This window comes from Fusarium proliferatum, assembly GCF_900067095.1.
Source record: "Fusarium proliferatum ET1 genome assembly, contig: FPRO_scaffold002, whole genome shotgun sequence".
Classification (NCBI taxonomy): domain Eukaryota; kingdom Fungi; phylum Ascomycota; class Sordariomycetes; order Hypocreales; family Nectriaceae; genus Fusarium; species Fusarium proliferatum.
The window spans coordinates 635,588-653,083 of record NW_022194791.1 but is presented as its reverse complement, the minus strand read 5'-3'; the positions used below and the strand labels follow the sequence as shown (position 1 = coordinate 653,083).

General features: G+C 50.2%; 8 protein-coding genes across 8 annotated transcripts; 5 read left to right on the top strand and 3 right to left on the bottom strand.

Annotated features, from left to right (window-relative positions):
- Window positions 1-1,339: 1,339 nt before the first annotated feature.
- On the top strand, window positions 1,340-2,197 carry FPRO_03600 (uncharacterized protein; the record flags this gene model as incomplete). Its single annotated transcript, XM_031226170.1, has 2 exons — window positions 1,340-1,496; window positions 1,548-2,197. The coding sequence occupies 2 exons, from the start codon at window positions 1,340-1,342 to the stop codon at window positions 2,195-2,197; spliced, it is 807 nt and encodes a 268-aa protein (XP_031076733.1).
- A 676-nt stretch (window positions 2,198-2,873) lies between these two features.
- On the bottom strand, window positions 2,874-4,009 carry FPRO_03601 (uncharacterized protein; the record flags this gene model as incomplete). The annotated part of the gene is made up of 3 exons (XM_031226169.1): window positions 2,874-3,536; window positions 3,584-3,937; window positions 3,995-4,009. 3 exons carry the CDS (start codon window positions 4,007-4,009, stop codon window positions 2,874-2,876), a joined length of 1,032 nt encoding a protein of 343 aa, XP_031076732.1.
- An 877-nt stretch (window positions 4,010-4,886) lies between these two features.
- FPRO_03602 (uncharacterized protein) lies at window positions 4,887-5,942 on the top strand (the record flags this gene model as incomplete). Its single annotated transcript, XM_031226168.1, has 5 exons — window positions 4,887-5,019; window positions 5,097-5,106; window positions 5,167-5,335; window positions 5,403-5,708; window positions 5,766-5,942. The coding sequence occupies 5 exons, from the start codon at window positions 4,887-4,889 to the stop codon at window positions 5,940-5,942; spliced, it is 795 nt and encodes a 264-aa protein (XP_031076731.1).
- Window positions 5,943-6,516: 574 nt separating this feature from the next.
- On the top strand, window positions 6,517-8,637 carry FPRO_03603 (uncharacterized protein; the record flags this gene model as incomplete). Its single annotated transcript, XM_031226167.1, has 5 exons — window positions 6,517-6,526; window positions 6,587-6,635; window positions 6,688-8,128; window positions 8,177-8,347; window positions 8,398-8,637. 5 exons carry the CDS (start codon window positions 6,517-6,519, stop codon window positions 8,635-8,637), a joined length of 1,911 nt encoding a protein of 636 aa, XP_031076730.1.
- Window positions 8,638-8,706: 69 nt separating this feature from the next.
- FPRO_03604 (putative nudC protein) lies at window positions 8,707-9,411 on the bottom strand (the record flags this gene model as incomplete). The annotated part of the gene is made up of 3 exons (XM_031226166.1): window positions 8,707-9,057; window positions 9,110-9,312; window positions 9,399-9,411. The coding sequence occupies 3 exons, from the start codon at window positions 9,409-9,411 to the stop codon at window positions 8,707-8,709; spliced, it is 567 nt and encodes a 188-aa protein (XP_031076729.1).
- A 313-nt stretch (window positions 9,412-9,724) lies between these two features.
- Window positions 9,725-10,816, top strand: FPRO_03605 (uncharacterized protein; the record flags this gene model as incomplete). Its single annotated transcript, XM_031226165.1, has 1 exon — window positions 9,725-10,816. The coding sequence occupies one exon, from the start codon at window positions 9,725-9,727 to the stop codon at window positions 10,814-10,816; it is 1,092 nt and encodes a 363-aa protein (XP_031076728.1).
- Window positions 10,817-11,282: 466 nt separating this feature from the next.
- FPRO_03606 (related to YAP1802-Yeast Adaptor Protein, member of AP180 protein family) lies at window positions 11,283-13,449 on the bottom strand (the record flags this gene model as incomplete). Its single annotated transcript, XM_031226164.1, has 5 exons — window positions 11,283-12,562; window positions 12,626-12,737; window positions 12,789-12,979; window positions 13,035-13,272; window positions 13,402-13,449. 5 exons carry the CDS (start codon window positions 13,447-13,449, stop codon window positions 11,283-11,285), a joined length of 1,869 nt encoding a protein of 622 aa, XP_031076727.1.
- Window positions 13,450-15,397: 1,948 nt separating this feature from the next.
- FPRO_03607 (uncharacterized protein) lies at window positions 15,398-17,383 on the top strand (the record flags this gene model as incomplete). The annotated part of the gene is made up of 5 exons (XM_031226163.1): window positions 15,398-15,639; window positions 15,688-15,966; window positions 16,017-16,454; window positions 16,504-16,727; window positions 16,776-17,383. The coding sequence occupies 5 exons, from the start codon at window positions 15,398-15,400 to the stop codon at window positions 17,381-17,383; spliced, it is 1,791 nt and encodes a 596-aa protein (XP_031076726.1).
- Window positions 17,384-17,496: the final 113 nt, after the last annotated feature.

Here is a 17,496-nt window from a genome sequence, read left to right as displayed (position 1 = left end):
ATTAATAATTAATTTCTCCATGGCTTTCCGCTATCCGTGAGTTCCTCTACAGAGCTTGCGCTACCCTAAAGCTGACGTTACCACGATGACGGCACGCTCGCTTGCACGGGTATGCACAGTGGCTTGTAATGCCGTGTGCCGAGGTGTCCGTCTGTCACCTTGGAAAATCCGGGGTTCTTGGAAAGCAAATCTGACAAGCTTGATTGGTTAGCAGGGAACACACGTGCTAAGGTAGGCATCATCATTTCTTGGAATGCCGTTAACGCCGCCAACTGTTTCTAGGGTGCACTCTAGAACGAAACGAGACTCGAGTCCCTGACCTCGAGTTCGAATATCCTCTGTTATGAACAAAGAAATGGTGATGCTGCCGAGGTCAGCGATCTCGGACTTTGAGCGAAGATGCTGCATGCATCGGATCAACGGCGCCAAGAAGCAGTGTGCACGTTTTATTCCCCAGATCGACAAATGACACCTTGAAATGACACGGGATAATTAACCGTCCCCTTTCCCATGTTTTTCTGTCTCGATCTCAAAGCCCGTACCGGACTTAAGGCAAAACCACCGACTCTCTTACCACCCCATTCATCATATGCCACATCATCCGGAGTCCGAAATGTCCCGGTAATAGTTCAGCCATACCTGTATTCCATGAAATTATATAAATCACCAAGAATAGAACGTTGAAAGTCTAGATGTTAAAGACGGCAAGCCACGGTTATAGACTCCGCCATCAAGATTCAACTTGTCGAGATTGGTCCCTGCCCACCCACCCTGACCGTTCCCTTCATTGCACGGTCCACACCATCTTCAGTGAACGAACGGTACCTGTATCCTCAGTGAATTACAGCGCAAGCTCAAAGTACCGCGCTTGCGACTTGGACTCAACACCAACAGCGCTTTGCCTCGCCCTATCTACACTACATAAGCCCCCCACTTCCAACCTTGCTCCCACCCACCTCAACTCAACGCATCTCGTCTTTCCCTCTTTCTTGGTTATAAATCAAATCCATCGCTCACTGTTGTTTTGTAATCCCGTGGCTGCTTATTCCATCATTTCCTCTCCCTCAACCTCTTGATCCTCCTATACAACTATTCCCCGCCGGTGCTTGCTTTTTATTTCCCCGAACTCAACAATCTCCCCGCGCCATCTCCGAAAGTATCGTCCCATCCACCCTCAACAAGAAATTAAACCTCGAACGACTATTTTTTGGATCCTCACCTACAACCTTTTTCTCATTCACCGCATAGAAGCGCAACTTTTTCATTCTTTTGTTCCGACGTGAAAAGTTCTTCAATTGTTTCAACTCGCGACGGCCTCAATCGTTACAGGTCGCCTAGAATGAACCTGAACAAGGCCGCTCGCGTCATCCTCTTTGGTGCACCTGGCGTTGGTAAAGGGACACAGAGCGAGCGATTGCTCGCTCGCTTTCCTCAGCTCAATCAGATTAGTACTGGTGATCTCTTGCGTCGAAATGTCAAGGAGAGGACACCCCTCGGTTGGTTTCCCCTCAATTGGAGCATTTAGGCGTATGCTAATAATGGTACAGGGATCAAGGTCGAGAATACGATGAAGTCGGGCGGACTTGTTGCTGATGATCTTATCCTGCGACTTATTTCCAACGAATTCTTCACTCGGGGATGGCTCGCCAAGAATGGAGGCCCCAACGTCATGACTCTTTCTTCCGAAGCGACGGCGATGGAGGCTTCTTTCAATAGCGCTGCTTCTGATCCATTCATCAACGCTCCGTTCCTCGACGGCCACCGTCCTTCCAAGGCCTCAAACGACCCCTCCGCTTCGTTCATCCTCGATGGCTTCCCCCGAACAGCCTCTCAAGTTGGTCCTCTCGACAAGCTTATCCCGATCAATCTCGTCGTCTCCCTCAAGACTCCCGTATCTGTTATTCTCGAGCGAATCCTCGGACGTTGGGTCCACGAGCCTTCTGGCCGAGTCTACAACACCAGCTTCAATGCGCCTCGAGTCCCTGGAATTGACGACGTCACCGGCGAGCGATTGATTCAGCGCCCTGATGATTCCGAGGAAGTTTACAGAGCACGATACAAGAAGTTCCAAGAGACCAGCGAGCCTGTTCTGAACCACTACGCCCAGAAGGGCGTGCTCGTCGAGATTGAGGGCATGAGCAGCGATGAAATCACCCCAAAGCTATTTGCAGAGTTTGAGAAGCGCTTCGTCCATTGAAGGAAATACCCTGCGGTTTCAAGACGTTTATGTTATTACTAGTATATGACTATTTTTTCTTTCCATTCGCTACGATTTAGCTTTTTGTGTCTTGTTATTATCGGAGTTTTATTCTAGCGGCTTGGGATGCCGCTGATGGGAGTTGTAAAAGACAGGACTGGAAAGATTCCTTGTCAGACGGCGCGAATTGTTGGGAGCTTCTCGTTGGTTGTCCTTGAAGGACATGGTGGCGATGGTGGAAAGGGATGGGATTGTCTCAACACAACTGCACTGGTTTGAGCGCAGGAATGGGCATGGTTATTGCCTGAATATTATCCACACATCGACCCCTTCTTTGGTTCAAATCGCAAATGTGACATGCGTGATCTTAGAGTGACCGAATTCCAATTCATCTCGTCTTGAGATTAGCATTGTTAGAATTCCGCTATGTGTACATAAATCTGACCCATGAATACCCCTAGAAACATTGCTAGATCAGCAAGACCAGCTCTCCCTCTCTTCTTCTAACGCAGTTCCATGCATCGCATTGCATCAAACGCAGCACTGATATGGCAACGTGGTAGACCTTTCAACTTTCAAGACATTCCAAATAAATAATCCGTCATACTCCGTTCGAGTTCATACTCGCGTTCGTAAAAGTGATGTAAGCTGTAGTTCGGCGTGGAAGCTTGGTGCCTTAGTCGCGCCATCCCTCGCCGCCTTGAAGACCGCTGGGCTGGCCTTCTGTTTGTCCAGGTCGCAGTGGTGTCTGCTCATCGTCGTCATCGTCGAGAGCTCGGGCAAGCTCATCGGGGTCTTGCATCTTGGCGTCAGGGTCGACTGGGCCACCGAACTCGTCCTGGTCACGGTTGTGTCGGTCCTGCTCGAGAACGCCGTCATCGGCACTGACTGAGATACCCCGAGCTCCCCACTTGGGTCGAGCTCCTCGTCGGCCACCTTGCTCATCTTCGAATCCACCAGGGCCACTCTCCTCGTCATCATCGTTGTTCTCGAAGCGCTTTCCGAAGATTCGGCGGAGGAGCCATCCGCGAGACATGTCATCAGCGTCGACAATGCCGCCACCTCGGAGCTTGACGCGCTGGCGAGTGTAGTAAACCCAGGCAAAGTCGATGTACAGGGCAGTCTGGATAATGCCGAAAATGACGGAGACGGTGTTGGGCTTCTTGCCGGAGATCTCGAATTCACGGATGAACCAGTTGACACAGTAGAGGGCGCGGTAGGAACCGAGAGCGACGAGGTAGAAGGAGTCGATAACGGTGGGGACGGTTGTTTGTCGAAGGAGGAGAAGCTGAGGAAGAACGCAAACGGACTCGAGAATCTGGGAGAACACCCACATCCACTACAAGTTGTTAGCAACGTTCAAGCTGTCAGGCAACGGTAGCTTACAGGTCGGAAACCCTTGTGGCTCTCAAAGATGAGCATGACGAACGGAGACAGGACAAATGAGCCACCGAGGATGACGGCGCCAATTTTCCAAGCAATCTCACGCTCACGCGATCGAGGGTAGATCCATTGCATAATGGCAAGGATGTAGATAGACGAGATGATGTAGAAGATCTTGAACACGATGTTCCATGGCACCGTCTCGATGAAGAGGTCGAGGTAACGTGTGCAGAAGACGAGGGCGTAGAGGATCTGCGTGATGAGAGAGACGCCCTCAGCGCTCCTGTTTCGATGAATAGCGAAGATGAGGATGCATTTGGAGAGGGCGTGGGACAAGTCGCCCAGGACACGGAAGAGCTATGGTGCTGTCAGTTTGTCGGTCTGATAGTGCATGATGATGTTTCGTAGACGTACGTTCCACGCGCCCATTGTCAAGGGCGGGAAAAGGAGGTATCGGCCGTTGGTGCGTTTGCGTCGAGCGACTCGAGAGAAAAAGGGAATACGAGAAGCGCGGCGGAATCGCTGGTTTGATGGGAGGGGTTGAAGATGACAAGTAGCCGGGTATAAGGCTAAGGTTAGTGGAGGTTGAAGATGAGGGAGCTTAGGCAGCTGAGCTTCAGCTTGGCGATGCGAGGGACGGAGGAGGAGGTGGAGACGGGCCAGTCTAGGCTGGGCAACCTTAAAATGTGCGTGTCTGGGGGGGCATTTGAGCTTGCGTCAGTGTCAGTGACTGAATTTATGAGGCATGAAGATGCATTTTAAGCGGCCACATCAGGTCCATTTCCGGACACATGCGCCTCATGAATGCCTAGAGAGAGGTTGATATAATTCATATAAATTGTTGCGATCTATTATTGAGAGATACAGGCAGTTCGTCTTATCGATATGGATGATTTCAGCTGGTGACGCGGACCTTTACGTCGGATGTGTGGGAGCCACGGGAACATCAAACAATTAATTGTCTGTACGCTCACTGAATCGTGCAGACTGTACCTAATCTAATTATTCTCAACACCAAGAAGCACACACTTCACATCTTCTTATATTCTCGTGAACATAATACTCACTAGGTAATGCTTTGATTTAAGTATCTCTCACTGGCTTCCAGTCTCAACGTCATTACCGCACGCCCCCTTTCAAGTTACGAGCCAGCCTACGAGCGATCGAGCCTCTACCCCTGCAGATCTCCAGAAACATCACCACAGAGTCCACGTAACCAACCTAAACTGACTATACGCGTTGACCATTGAGTCTCGACGACCACGTGTAGTGACAGCCTCCCAGGCAGACGGAATACGGATATAACATGAGACTATCGGCATCCATTGCCGTTGCCCTGGGTTGGATCACCAGCGCTAGTGCCTTTGGAGTCCCCGACGTGCTGCAAAAGCTTGAACAGAAACTTCCCACCAGAGACGCTCCTCCACCGAAATACTTTAGTAAGTTCACCCTTATGCCCAATCGAATTGGCCATCGTATCCTAAACGAGAAGGTCTTTGACTAACGGAACTTGCAGGGGAAGCATCGTGAGTTACCAAACCAACAACCAACAACGCCGCACAGAAAACTAACAAGGGCTCGCTCAGACAATATCCCCACTATGATCTGAGATATTTTGGTGAAGCCCTCGAGCCACATCTTCAGAATGCAGGCCTCAAAGTCCTCATGCAGACATACCTAGCCACATTTCGAGATCTGGGAGTCCAGACCTGGCTAATGCATGGCTCCCTTCTCGGCTGGTGGTGGGGAAAGAAGGTGAGAATAACGGATATCCATAACTTCACATGTCTAGACCCCTCTCTAACCGAAAGGATTCTCTCAGGTCATGCCATGGGACCTTGACGCTGATGTCTCAGTTACTGAGGCAGACATGTATTTCCTCGCTGCCTATCATAACATGACTATCTATTACTACCAGTACGATGGTTGTCCGGAGGGTTGCTTCTTTCAGCTGGAGATCAACCCGTATCATAAATATCGTGAGAGGGATGATTACATGAACTTCATTGACGCAAGGTGGATCGATATGCAGAACGGCCTGTTTATTGACATCACTGCGGCAAGGTATGACCCTGGGCATGAGATGGGCGACGGTGTTATGTACGACAAGCATGACCACGAGTTCAAGGTGCGTATCGTACATATGGCAATGATCGTTGCCTTGTGCTAAAGCTTCATGTGGCAGGACAAGTACATCTTTCCTCTGTTAGACACCACCTTCGAAGGTGTTCAAGCCAAGATTCCGTACAGGTACAAGGAAATCCTGGCTTCGGAGTACGGTAAGGGAGCATTGTCAAGGACTGATTACCATGAGTATGATCTTCCAATGCAACGTGTATGCGTGTGTGTCCATGAGAACTGACAAGGGATTAGTCACCGATTCGACACAGAAAAGATGCAGTGGATTCCTATGAACTAGTCTTCAGCTGTTATCATGTACATAGGACTGAGGCTTGTTTAAAAGGCGTTCAGCTCTGTCGAGCAGGAAAGGTATACCAAGGATAGACTGGAAAGGGATATACAATACTAATAATACCCGGTTGATGGCGGCTGGCCGTCTTATAAAAGTCTTGGGGCTTTATTTACTTGGTTGACATCAGAAATTCCATGGTTATGATGGGAGAAATCATGCAGATCTTGCAAATTTATAATCGACACAAAACCTAAGAAAATACTTTATAATATCATGTTCTAGTCTTGTCTTGCAGATAGTCATTGGTCGGCCGATTTGGCCCATCAGTCGATTAATTGCTTCGATGCCCCGCGGCTCTAGAACGCGTCCACCCCACGCGTCACAAGTATATCCAAACATTGCTCCATCAACATCGCAATTAAAAAACGCCCAATTGAAACATCACCAGCGCATTCAGCTTTAATACTGTCCCTGGATAAAATCGAATGCGCAGAGAAAGATATAGGTGCCCTTTCCCCCCACAATGGCCACAGGTATGCCAATAGCGATTCCCATGATCAAGCAGTCGATCAAGTCACTAACACAATAAACAGGCCAACAGCGCCGCGCTGATCGGTTGAACGAGCGTCTACGAGGTGCCCAGTATGAGCTTGTCTCCGGAATGACCAAGGTACTTGTGCTAATGCGACTCAAGGCGTGCCAACATCGAAGATGACTCCTTCAACCTCGACATCGCTGGCCTTAACATAGCTGGCTCGACTCCCGCCGCACCTGCACCCGCACCCCATACATCGTCGGAGCGCCGAACACCGAATACTTCTGCTAAGAGGAGAAGATTGGATAACGAACCGCCACCGTCTGCACAAGCGCAAGGAAGCGCACGGAGACGATCGCCTCGATCGAGAGACCCCTACGATCTGCCAGAAACATCTAAGGAATCTGGCGCGCAGGATACGACAGGTGAATCGCGAGAGGAGGAAGAACGTATTCCCGATGCTGTAGAGGAGCCGAACGTAGAACCCGAGGAGGAGGTCGAACCAGAGCCGCAGCCAGAATCTGAATTACCGAGCCCAGAAGTCGAAGCGCCAGACGAGAATGACGCTGATGTTGAGTTACCGGTGCTACCGGATAATGAACCCTCCGAACAAGCATCGCAACGACGGGCCAGCCGCAGGTCACTGGAACAAATTGCGCAAGATGTTGCGAACAAGCGACAGGACGTACGTATGAGCGAAGCCATATCGTCAACGACACGACTACACACGACGTTACAAGAGGACGATGCGCCGCCTTCCTCCTCGCCGCTCGTGCGCAAGGTGCGACGGAGTGAAGGTCCCGCCGTAATTCGATCGAGACTGTCACAAAGGCGACCTTCTAGGCTTGCTGAGCAAGATGAGGAAGACGAGCTCTCACCAAATCGAGCGGATCACGCACCTGCGGATGATGAGCGATCGGATGACGCTACAGAAGACGCGGAACCTGAAGTGGAGGAAGGTGAAGAAGCGCCCGTAGTAGAGGAGGAACCACAGGAGGAGGAAGAGGCAGCGGAAGCTATCGAGGCAGTTGAAGCGGCCAAGACAATTGGGAGAAAGCGGCCTCGCAGAAGTCTCCCATCTCAGTCGCCAGTCGCTGAGCCGGACGAACAAGCGGAAGAAGAGGAAGTTCAAGAACCGGCAGCGAAACGACGCCGTGGACGACCATCAAGAAGCCCCGCGACACAGAAGCAACCCGCCGCCAAACCAAAGCCTACGAAATCGAAATCACGAAAAACACAAGAAAAACCACTACCGAAGCAGGTCCGCAGGACGAAACAAGCCGCCAAAGAGCGGCGAGTCAGCGACGGTTCAGCAATTGAGGTCACAGTTCAGCGCTTCGTCAACGTCAAGAAGTTCATCAACGGCGACGATGACGAAGAAGAAGATCAACTCGCGGCGGATCTCCCTTTTACGACAACTGGAGTGACAGCGGTGGATGTCTTTGCACAGGCCTGTTTGGAAGTCATCGATGGCACGGTAGCAAAGCTCCTTGAGGCGCTACAGAATACCGAGGAGAAGGATAAGAAGAAAGAATGCCGGATCAAGATACGGGCACTTGAGGCGTACAAGGAAGAGCTTACGTCTCGATTATTACAATTGGTAAGTTGTTTTCGCCCGGTGTGGGAAGTATCGGGACTGACGAGTTAGTCAATTCACCTCATGGACTGGCAATCATTACGGAAGCGTGTTCGTCTGGTACAGCGAGAGAAGCTCTCTCTGCGAGAAGAGATATTACGTCTCAAGGCAGAGAGGGAACAAGTCGCGCTCAAGATGGATGCTGTACGCATCAAGCACGAAGAGGACACCAAAGAGTCAAAAGTGAGTTGCCCACTGCTTTTCTTGAATGCAACACCAGCTAATCATATCAGTACCGACTCGACACCTCAGCTATAATGCATGATATAGACATGGCAGTCGAACGAGGACGAGACGCCCCTGAACTCTCACGCGCCCAAGAGAAAAAGGCCGATCTGGCTAACCTCGAGCTTCTCGTCGCACGCATCACAGACGAAGCCAGCTCATCGAGCTCCGCAGGCGGTATGCTCCAACAAGTGAAAAACTTCAACGCCTTTCTCGAGCGCGCAGCAATTGCTCTAGAAACAAGATGAAGAAACACAACAAGTAACGAATTGAAACGTCTTTTAATTCTTCAATGGGGGCTTCGTCGTATGTACTTTTTACTGGATCTTGGCCTTGCTAAAGTCCATCTCGGGATGCTGCTCCTGGAACTTCTTGAGGATATCAGCCTTCTTCTGCTCGTCTGAGCTAGGCAGGCCCTTCTCCTTCTGCTGCTGGTCGAACATCATCTTCTCGACCATGCCGCGAGTCTCACCGTCGAGATCTGAGAGCTTGGAGTTGTCTGGCTGGATCTTGGTCACGTCGATCTTGGGGGCAGAGGTGACAACATGCGCCCACCATTCCATCTTGTTCACCTTGTCGAGGTGGATCTCAACTGTCTTGGTGCCGTCTGAGTTGGTGCTGAGCGTCCATGTAGAGTCGTCAACATGGACGGCGTGGGGGAGATCGCCCTGTTGTGGGTTAGTTGGTGTATGAGATGTGGCTTGAGATGTATGTGTGTACCTGGATGATTGGATCCTGGCCCTTGATACCCGCCTGTAGGCTCTGTTTCTTGATAGTAATGACGAGATCTCTCGACTTGAGGTTTCCGGGTACATTGAAGGTGACGTCGAGCTCTGAGATGGTCTGAGTCCACTTGTAGGGAAGAGCAGCCTGCTCCTGGGCCTCCTTTGCGTTAGCAGCGGCGGTCTCAGCGGGTGTAGGTTCTGTGAGAGTCAGTACGTGAGGCTTAGAATTGACAATGAATCTGTCTATGGCCACCCATAGAATGAGGGCTTAAAATAGCACTCACCGTTATCAGCCATGGTGATGTTTTTGAAGAGGTTGTGATATCTTCTGAGGGGAGAAATCGATGGAAGCTGTTGGTTATGAGAGAAGGCTGACAATTCATGGAGGGGCAGCTAGAAGGTGGGGCCACGTCGTTCAGAGCTTTGACCAATGGGAATCTCCCCGGCAAGCCTGCTACCCCCGTTTCGTCAGCCGTGCAGAACCAACATTTGATAAGGTAGTCACTGATTAATCACTTCTTCACTATAACAAAGCGTTTCCTTTCCTCTTCTTCTCTTCACAACCTCGGCCCTCCAATCAACCGCACAGCCATTGCACTCGTCAGCCAAAATGTCTCGCGCAGGCGTCTCAATACGCCACGCCACAGATCTTAACGCGCCTCCACCGCCAGACCAAGACGAGACATGTCCCGTATGCAAGACAACACGCTACTTCAACCGCGACATGGAATTTCGCATCAACCCAGAGTGCTACCACCGGATGTGCAAGACCTGCGTCGAGCGAATCTTCAAAGACGGTCCCAACCAATGTCCCTATGCCGGCTGCCACAAGACCCTTCGTCTTCGCGGTTTCAAGACTGCCTTCTTCGCGGATCTTGCCGTGGAGCGTGAAGTCGATATTCGAAGACGAGTGGCTGCGGTGTTTAACAAGGTTGAGGAGGACTTTGAGACGCTGGACGATTATAATGAGTATCTGGAGATGGTGGAGTGTTTGACGTGTGATCTTGTTTATGGCACGGACGAGGAGAGGAGGAAGGCTGAGGCGCAACTTGGCGAGTGGGAGGCGAAGCACAAGGCGGACATTGAGCGCAACAGGCGTCTTGCGCGCGAGACAGATGATGCTCGTAAACGTCGTATCGCAGCAGAGGAGGAAGAAGCTCGACAGCGACGATTACGTGAACAACAAGAAGAACTCGAGGAGAAAGCCAACGCCAAGCGCTTCCGAGAGGAAATGCTCGACTCTCTGCAAAGCGCAGAAACTGGCCGTGCATCAGAGGCGATGGACAAGATCATGCTCAAGAAACGAGGACACAACAAGCGAGACGCAGCACTCAGCGCCGCAGGAAGCAGCGGTCTCTCTATCAGAGGACTACGCGAGAAGAAGGCAGTTGTTGTGGACAACAAGCCATACGATCCGTACGGCGGCGTGCGCGTCATGCCAGAGCGCGTGGACCTTGCGCCGGAGAAACTAGCGACGTACAGCAACGAGTGGGTCGAGATCACAAGGACGAAGCCTGAGTACAAGGCTGGAGGATACAGTCCTGATGAGTATCTCACACGAGCATTGTTCGAGGCTTTTTCAGGGCTGGGAGTGTTTGTGGATGAGGAGAAGGTTGAGAAGAGTGTTGCTACGGCGGGAGCGAAAGAAGCTGCTGCGACGGGAGATACTGGGGGTATAATGGACGTCGACGATCCGTTCTAGTAGATGATTTTTCGTCGTTTAAACGGGCATAGCTATGGAGTTTGGGAGTTTGGGAAAATGCAGAGGGATATAACGGAATTGGAGTTTTGAAGATGGTAAAAATGACACGATATCATGGCTACAGAGGGCATACACCAGACACAGTGAATACAGAGAAATAATTGATGATAATTGTATTTTTATATGACTGCTACTATACTAATCCAAAAGGAAAAATCACCAGGAGAGGATTCAAGGGCATTTTCAGAAGGATACTGTATCCTCCTGTGTGCTCATCCTGTGGCCTTGCAATCCTCATTTCGAATCTCATCCCCCGAAAACGCCTCGCTTACTATATGGAAAGGGAGGCTGTTACAGCCAAGAAACGGAAACAAAAGGGCGCTGTGGAAAACGCGATGCGAATTATGTCTTGATTTGAGCTTGTAAGATAATGTGGTTCTTATTTGGAACTGCTGCTTCGATAGTCTTATTGCTGCCAGGGTGTCTGTTGAGCAGGACGAGGGAATACAGGTACTGTGGGAAGTTGGTCGAGGCCTCCTCCGATGGGCTGCTGGTTGGCTTGCCATCCCATGCCTGTGTTGTGGTTGACAAAGGCGCCGTTTCGGAAGGGATTGGTTGTACCGGTTGGTTGAGGAGCGAGAGCAGCGCCGGCTGTTTGCGGACGCTGTTCTTGGTTTGGCGCTGGCATCGTGGAGTTTCGTGCAAAGGGGTTTGTGCCGGTTGGTGTAGGTTGAAGAGCAGGTTGTTGAGGAGATGGTGATTGGAAAGGTGAGTTTGAAGCCTGGGCGAAAGGAGAAGTGTTTTGCTGTGGTGATGTTCGAGCGAATGGGTTTGTAGATTGGCGGTTTAGAGCAGGTGTAGCAGATGATGGAAGACCTGTTTGTTGGGCCATGAGCATAGACTGGCGGAAAGGGTTGGTGCTTCCAGTTTGCATCGGTTGGAGGCCCTGAGGCGATCCGTTCTGAACAGGTTGTTGGATTTGAGGGGCCGCGTTGGGAAAGCTGGCCATTGTATCCTGAGGGATTGGTGCGAGCGAGCTTGGTTGGAAGGCTTGTTGTTGAGGAGTGAAGCCTCCGAAACCAGCCCCGGTGAAGTCGGGCTGTAGTTGGATCTGAGGCTGCTGCATCTGGGGTTGCTGCGGTTGCATGAACCCGGTTTGCTGAGGCTGTTGGAATGGACTGTTGGAGGCAAACCCAGTAGGCTGGGTGGCGAAACCGTTCTGCTGAAACGGCATGCCTGTCGGCTGCTGCTGGAAAGCCTGCTGTTGAGGCTGGGGGTTCATGCTCATCGGTGTCTGATTCTGTTCGATAGAGTCAAAGAAGTCGATCAGATCAGGGTCGGGACCCTTGTTGGCTTGCGGTTTCGACTCTGGTGCCCTGTTCCCGCTCGACGAGGCCGTGATCTTGGGGAAGGGGTTGTTGGACGCTGGTTCGGGGAAATCGGTGCTCTTCTTCTTGCTGAGGCCTCCTTGCTTCGAGCTTGAACCTCCACCAATCTTCTTCACATCCTGCTCAGCCAGATATTGTCTTCGGTGAACCTCAAAATCGGGGTCGTGAAGATACTCCTCCAGCTGGCGTCCAAGGTTGACAGGTGCGTGCTTGAGCTTGGGCACCTCGACCCGAGTGTGGTGTTCGTGCTGACGAGCTACGCTCAGATATTGAACGACGTAGTCTGTTTGCTTTGTGAATTTCCGATAAATGGCCATAGCACGTTCGGCATCCACCTTTGACATCTCGAAAAAGTGACCTGAAGGGGTCGGAATGTTAGTCAAAGTGGCGGGCTGAGACAGAGGGGGAGGGGCAAACATACCGAGAATGCTGATGAGCCCTTGGTTGAGAACCTGAAATAGTGCCAACAGATCCAAGACAAGCAGTCGGAAAACAGTTATGGTAATTTCATTCTCTGGCTCGTTTTCCATCACCTGGGATTGTCAGTTCTCGGGATTGTCTCTCCTGCTATGGTCCCAACTTACGTCGCATTTTAGTAAAGCCTCCAGTTGGCTTTGAACAATCTCCGTCTCCCGTAACAATCCTTTTTCAACCGAAAGCTTCTCAAGTCTTGACTCAGAAGCGCGCACCCAATCCGTCTTCGTCTTCTCGTATGCGCGAGCTCTCTCAGCTAGATAGTGGGCATAATGTCGGATATTTCGTCCTTGGATTTGTGCTGCCAATCTGTCAATGCCCATACCCAGATATCTTTCGGCCTGCGTGGAACGTACCATCTGTAAAGCTGCTAATCGCTAACACATTGCGATGCGTCGAAAGAAAGGCGAGCGTGACATCAGGAGATCCCTCTCTGATCATCAGGTGAACAGTAATTAGACTTTTGAAGACGACGGTCCATGTTGAATCGCGGAGACGGTATGTGAGAGCGCGAAAGACCTCGCCGACGCCAGCTTCGCCGGAATGGGTAGCTACGAGAATGTGTTCGATGTATTTCGTTTTTGGGGGAGCATTCTATAGCATCCAAGATCAGTACCAAGTCGAATCGTGAGAACCAGCGCCCATCGAGGAAAATTGGTTGGGCTCATGATAGCCGCTGATATTAGGCTCATCAAGAGCGCGCCGCCAAGACCGCACACGTACCTTGATCTTCGTTGCGCCCTTGACGGACTTTTCGAAGGAGCTTGACATGATTCTAACAGGAGCTCGGGAGCTATATCGAGCTTATAATCGCCGAGCGATGGAGGGACAAAAAGTTCAGACGACGGACGTTGCAACGAGCGACGGGGTACGGTGACAGATGATGATGGCCGGGGATCCGGGGGGGGCTCGATGCGAGGATGACGATAAGAGCTGCTGCAGCAGAAGGCGAGCGAGTCGAGCGTGTCAGGTCGCTTCAAAGTGACCAGCGCAAAAAGAGATATTGAAAGGGTCTTGGACGAAGAAAGAGAGTTGACCGAGAGAGACAACGAGAGAGTGTCCGCATCCGCGCCGGGGGACGTGGACGATTCTGGGGCGTGGCAGGACAAGGGGAGGGGTGTGTGCTGTTCGGGTTGGCGTTGACTTGAGGTTGGGCTTTGGTGGTTGTAGGACGAGAAGGTGGAGATTCTGAGAGATGTGGATGATAGAGAGGTACCTTTGCCTCACAGCGATGCTCGGCGGTCTTACAATGTACCCTCCAAACTCGTGTCCTCCGGAAAGGTGGTTGACTCCGACACGGGCGGGCGTTACTCTCCCACTGTAATTCCAGGGGACGCTACTGATGTCGTCACCATGGATTCTTTTGTCTTCTCATTTCAGAGGGACTTGATTGCGCCAAGATAGCTCCACTGCAGAGATGGCGATGTTCCATGAGGTTGAAGAAATCTGGGGACTTTATTCTCTGAGAGAAATGCAAATTGAGGCATCGTTGGGCTTTCAGATAGCACAAACACAGTCTGCCTGTGGCCGTTCGCCTGCGTGTTTGGTTGCTTGTGTGATAATCTCTTCGCTTCTTCACGTCTCACCAAGAACTCATTTCACCTGATACAGCTCTAGACAAGGGACGGCACATTCACTCTATCAAAAACAGCAGGTCGCGAAGCACAAGGTTTGTAATTACAAATAAGATACAAAATTTAATTCAATTCAATTCGTAGTACACATATATACGCGAAACCTCACTTGAGGCTCGCTCCCCAGTTCCCTCAATCGCAAAAAACAAAAACCTACCTGTCAGAACGGTTCAATTTCTGCATGCCGAGTTACCCCAGCCGCACGAACCAAACAAGAAATCCCCTCTTTCATTCATGATAAGTCAGAGCTTTTTTCCATCGCGTCCGATGCTTGTAACAAGGTCTGTGTCGAACGCCCATTTCATGGTACCAACCTCACCTCGCCACGAAACCGCTTAAGCTGCCCCGAGAGGCAGAGGGTTTCGAGGTCCGGGGAGGAGGCACTGCATCATATTAAACACGCGGTTCTCATCATCTGCGAGGTAAATGTTAGCAAAATGCGAGGATTTGTGCGTGGTGAAGGACTTACGATTTCTTGAATGAAGAGGGTCATAAGGAGAAAAGAAAAAGAAGAAGAGAGGAACGCGATCCGCGCAAAATTTAAAGGTGCCCGTAGTGGGGTGCTCGCCGTGGCTGATCTTCGGCTGTTTGCTCACCTGGCCTCACCTTGTCCATCGTCTGTCACCCTAGACTCTGGCATCGCTGGTTGAGACCAGAGCCAGAAAGATTATAATTGGCGTATTTCAGACAACATTGGGGGTGTTCATGGTATTATGTAATTCTTTCATGATGGGTTTGAAAGCCTTGCTCCTAACGGGCATCGGCCCTAAGAGTGCTGGCCTTTTTAAACATTCATTCTGTTCGCTGGGGTCATCCGTAAGTTTCAATCAATTACCAATCTTTCAGACGTACTTAAAATCTCCACGCATTTGCAAATCTACGTACGTAACTAACCGAAGGGTCTCACAATAAATCTCCTCAAAGACACTTTCTGAATCCATGAGGTTGTCGATGCCACTTATATCTACGTAGCTTCCACGTGATCGCCCTAGCACGCCATAGCTACTGATAAGGCACGATAAACCATCGAACTCCTTATCTATGTTCAACATTTGTTTCCTGCATGCAGATCCCTTACTATTAATATGCCGCCTGTACGATCTGGTAGAGCTTCAAAAGCATGTGATCTTTGCCGCAAATACAAAACTCGCTGTTACGCTTCCAGCAGCTCAAATGGAACTTGTTTGCGTTGCAAGACCTTATCTCAACGATGCTCCTTGGACTTTAACGGCCATCGACGCTCGATCTCACCACCCATACGTGAACAAATAGACATTTCACGTCCAGGCTCGGCTGTTCGAGTTCGGAGAAGTTCAGTTGACGATAGGTTTGTATAATTGGGAGTACGAGGAGTTTTCATTGACAGTTCGTGTAGGTTAGAAAGACTTGAGCGGACAGTCAGCGCTTTAGTCGATAAACTTGACTCGAAACTGGATGAAATCGCTGGCTCGTCAAATCAGAATAGATCTTCTGTGGTGGAAGTGCCAGTGCAGGCTGCAGAACTCGACCCTGCTCCGGTATTTTTAATACGAGATGCTGCAACCGATGCAGGAGTTCACTCGCCCGAGCAAGCAATTGCACAAACAGGGCCCCAATCAGACGTTATCTCAACAGGACTTGTCTCGCTACAAACAGCCCACTCACTATTAGGACTGTAAGCTACCACTATCTTCAGTTAAATAATGAATAGCTGACTTGTTTCAGATTCCATGTCCACTATGGCAGATGGGTCAGATTTCCAGAAGACATCCCAACAGACAGACTCCTCTTACAAGTCCGAAAATCTCCATTACTTCTATGCAGCATCTTCCTGATATCCGTCCGGCACACAAGCCAGAATCTGGCAGATCGGCTCGCTCCCAGGCTTTTTGAGGAATCGAAGCGCCTCATCACAACATCGTTACTAGAAGTCCCGCAGACTGAAGAGTTCTTCCAAGCCGTACTCATACTAAGCCTTTGGTCGACGACTATAGGCCAAGTTCCCTTGAGTATAGACAGCTGGCTGCTCACAGGCTATGCGATTCAGCAAGCCCTCGCGAGCCCTCACTTCATGGACGTTATCCGCCCCGGCTCGTCTCAGCATACCAGTGATTCGCTGGACGCTTGGTGTTTGTGGAATCACCTGTGTGTCGCCCATCTTCAGTAGGTCCCCAAGTGCCCTCTCACGGGATGCCTGCTGAATTCAGTACAGGTACTGCGTTGGAACTCGCAGACATTCACTTCTGACTCAAGTACAAGTTGACCAATGTGTTGATTTTGTCAAGTCGAATGAAGTAAACAACTACGAGGCGAGGATGGGAGCAGAAGTTCAGCTCTACTGGATTATCTACAACAAATGTGGAATTGCTCAGGTTGACCTTGCGGGAACTAAACTCGCTCTACAGGCATGGCAACAGGATTGGATGGTCCTCTTCCGTAAGTATATTCTCGAAGTACTTGAATATTAATGCTGACATGATCCAGACGAGCCCAGATCCCAGTTTCTACAAATGGGCTTCCACTTCGCCCACCTACTGGCTCATTGCCAGTCTCTCAAATCACCCAAATCAGTTATGCACAGTTCCGTTCTCAAAGAAATGATCAAGCATTCAAAAATAATCATAAATCTTGCCATCGACACAACCGACGATCGGACTCGCCATTTAACAGATCACATATATCACATCCTCAGCTTCTCTGCACTGACTCTGTGTCGAATCGTTCACACATACGAGTCCAAACTGCGAGCAACTAATTATGACACTATCGAGCTGGATAATATAGTATTCAAGCTTATAAACTGGTTCAAGACCATTGGGTTGCCTTGTCATGCTGCCCATATTCTAGGCGATATTGTCCATGCACAGTTCCAAAAGCTTCGACCAGATTTCCAACCTTCAACGCCTCTTGTTTCCGGAGCATTATCTGAGAATCCTGGTGCTTATTATAATTCCGAAGAGTTATTGTTACCACCAGATCTCTCTTTCATGTATCCGAATTTTATAGGTTCAGAGATGTTTGATGCGGATGGCGGATTGGAGTCTTGGCCAGAATGGGCCCAGGTTCATTCAGATACAGACGCGTCTGTCTAGTGATATTCGGAAAATAATATGAGCTATTAAAAGTCACTTGCAATTACTTCACCAGGAGGAATCGTAAATTGTCAATGCACTAAAATGGTCGTGTAACAGGCAGCAGCCAACAA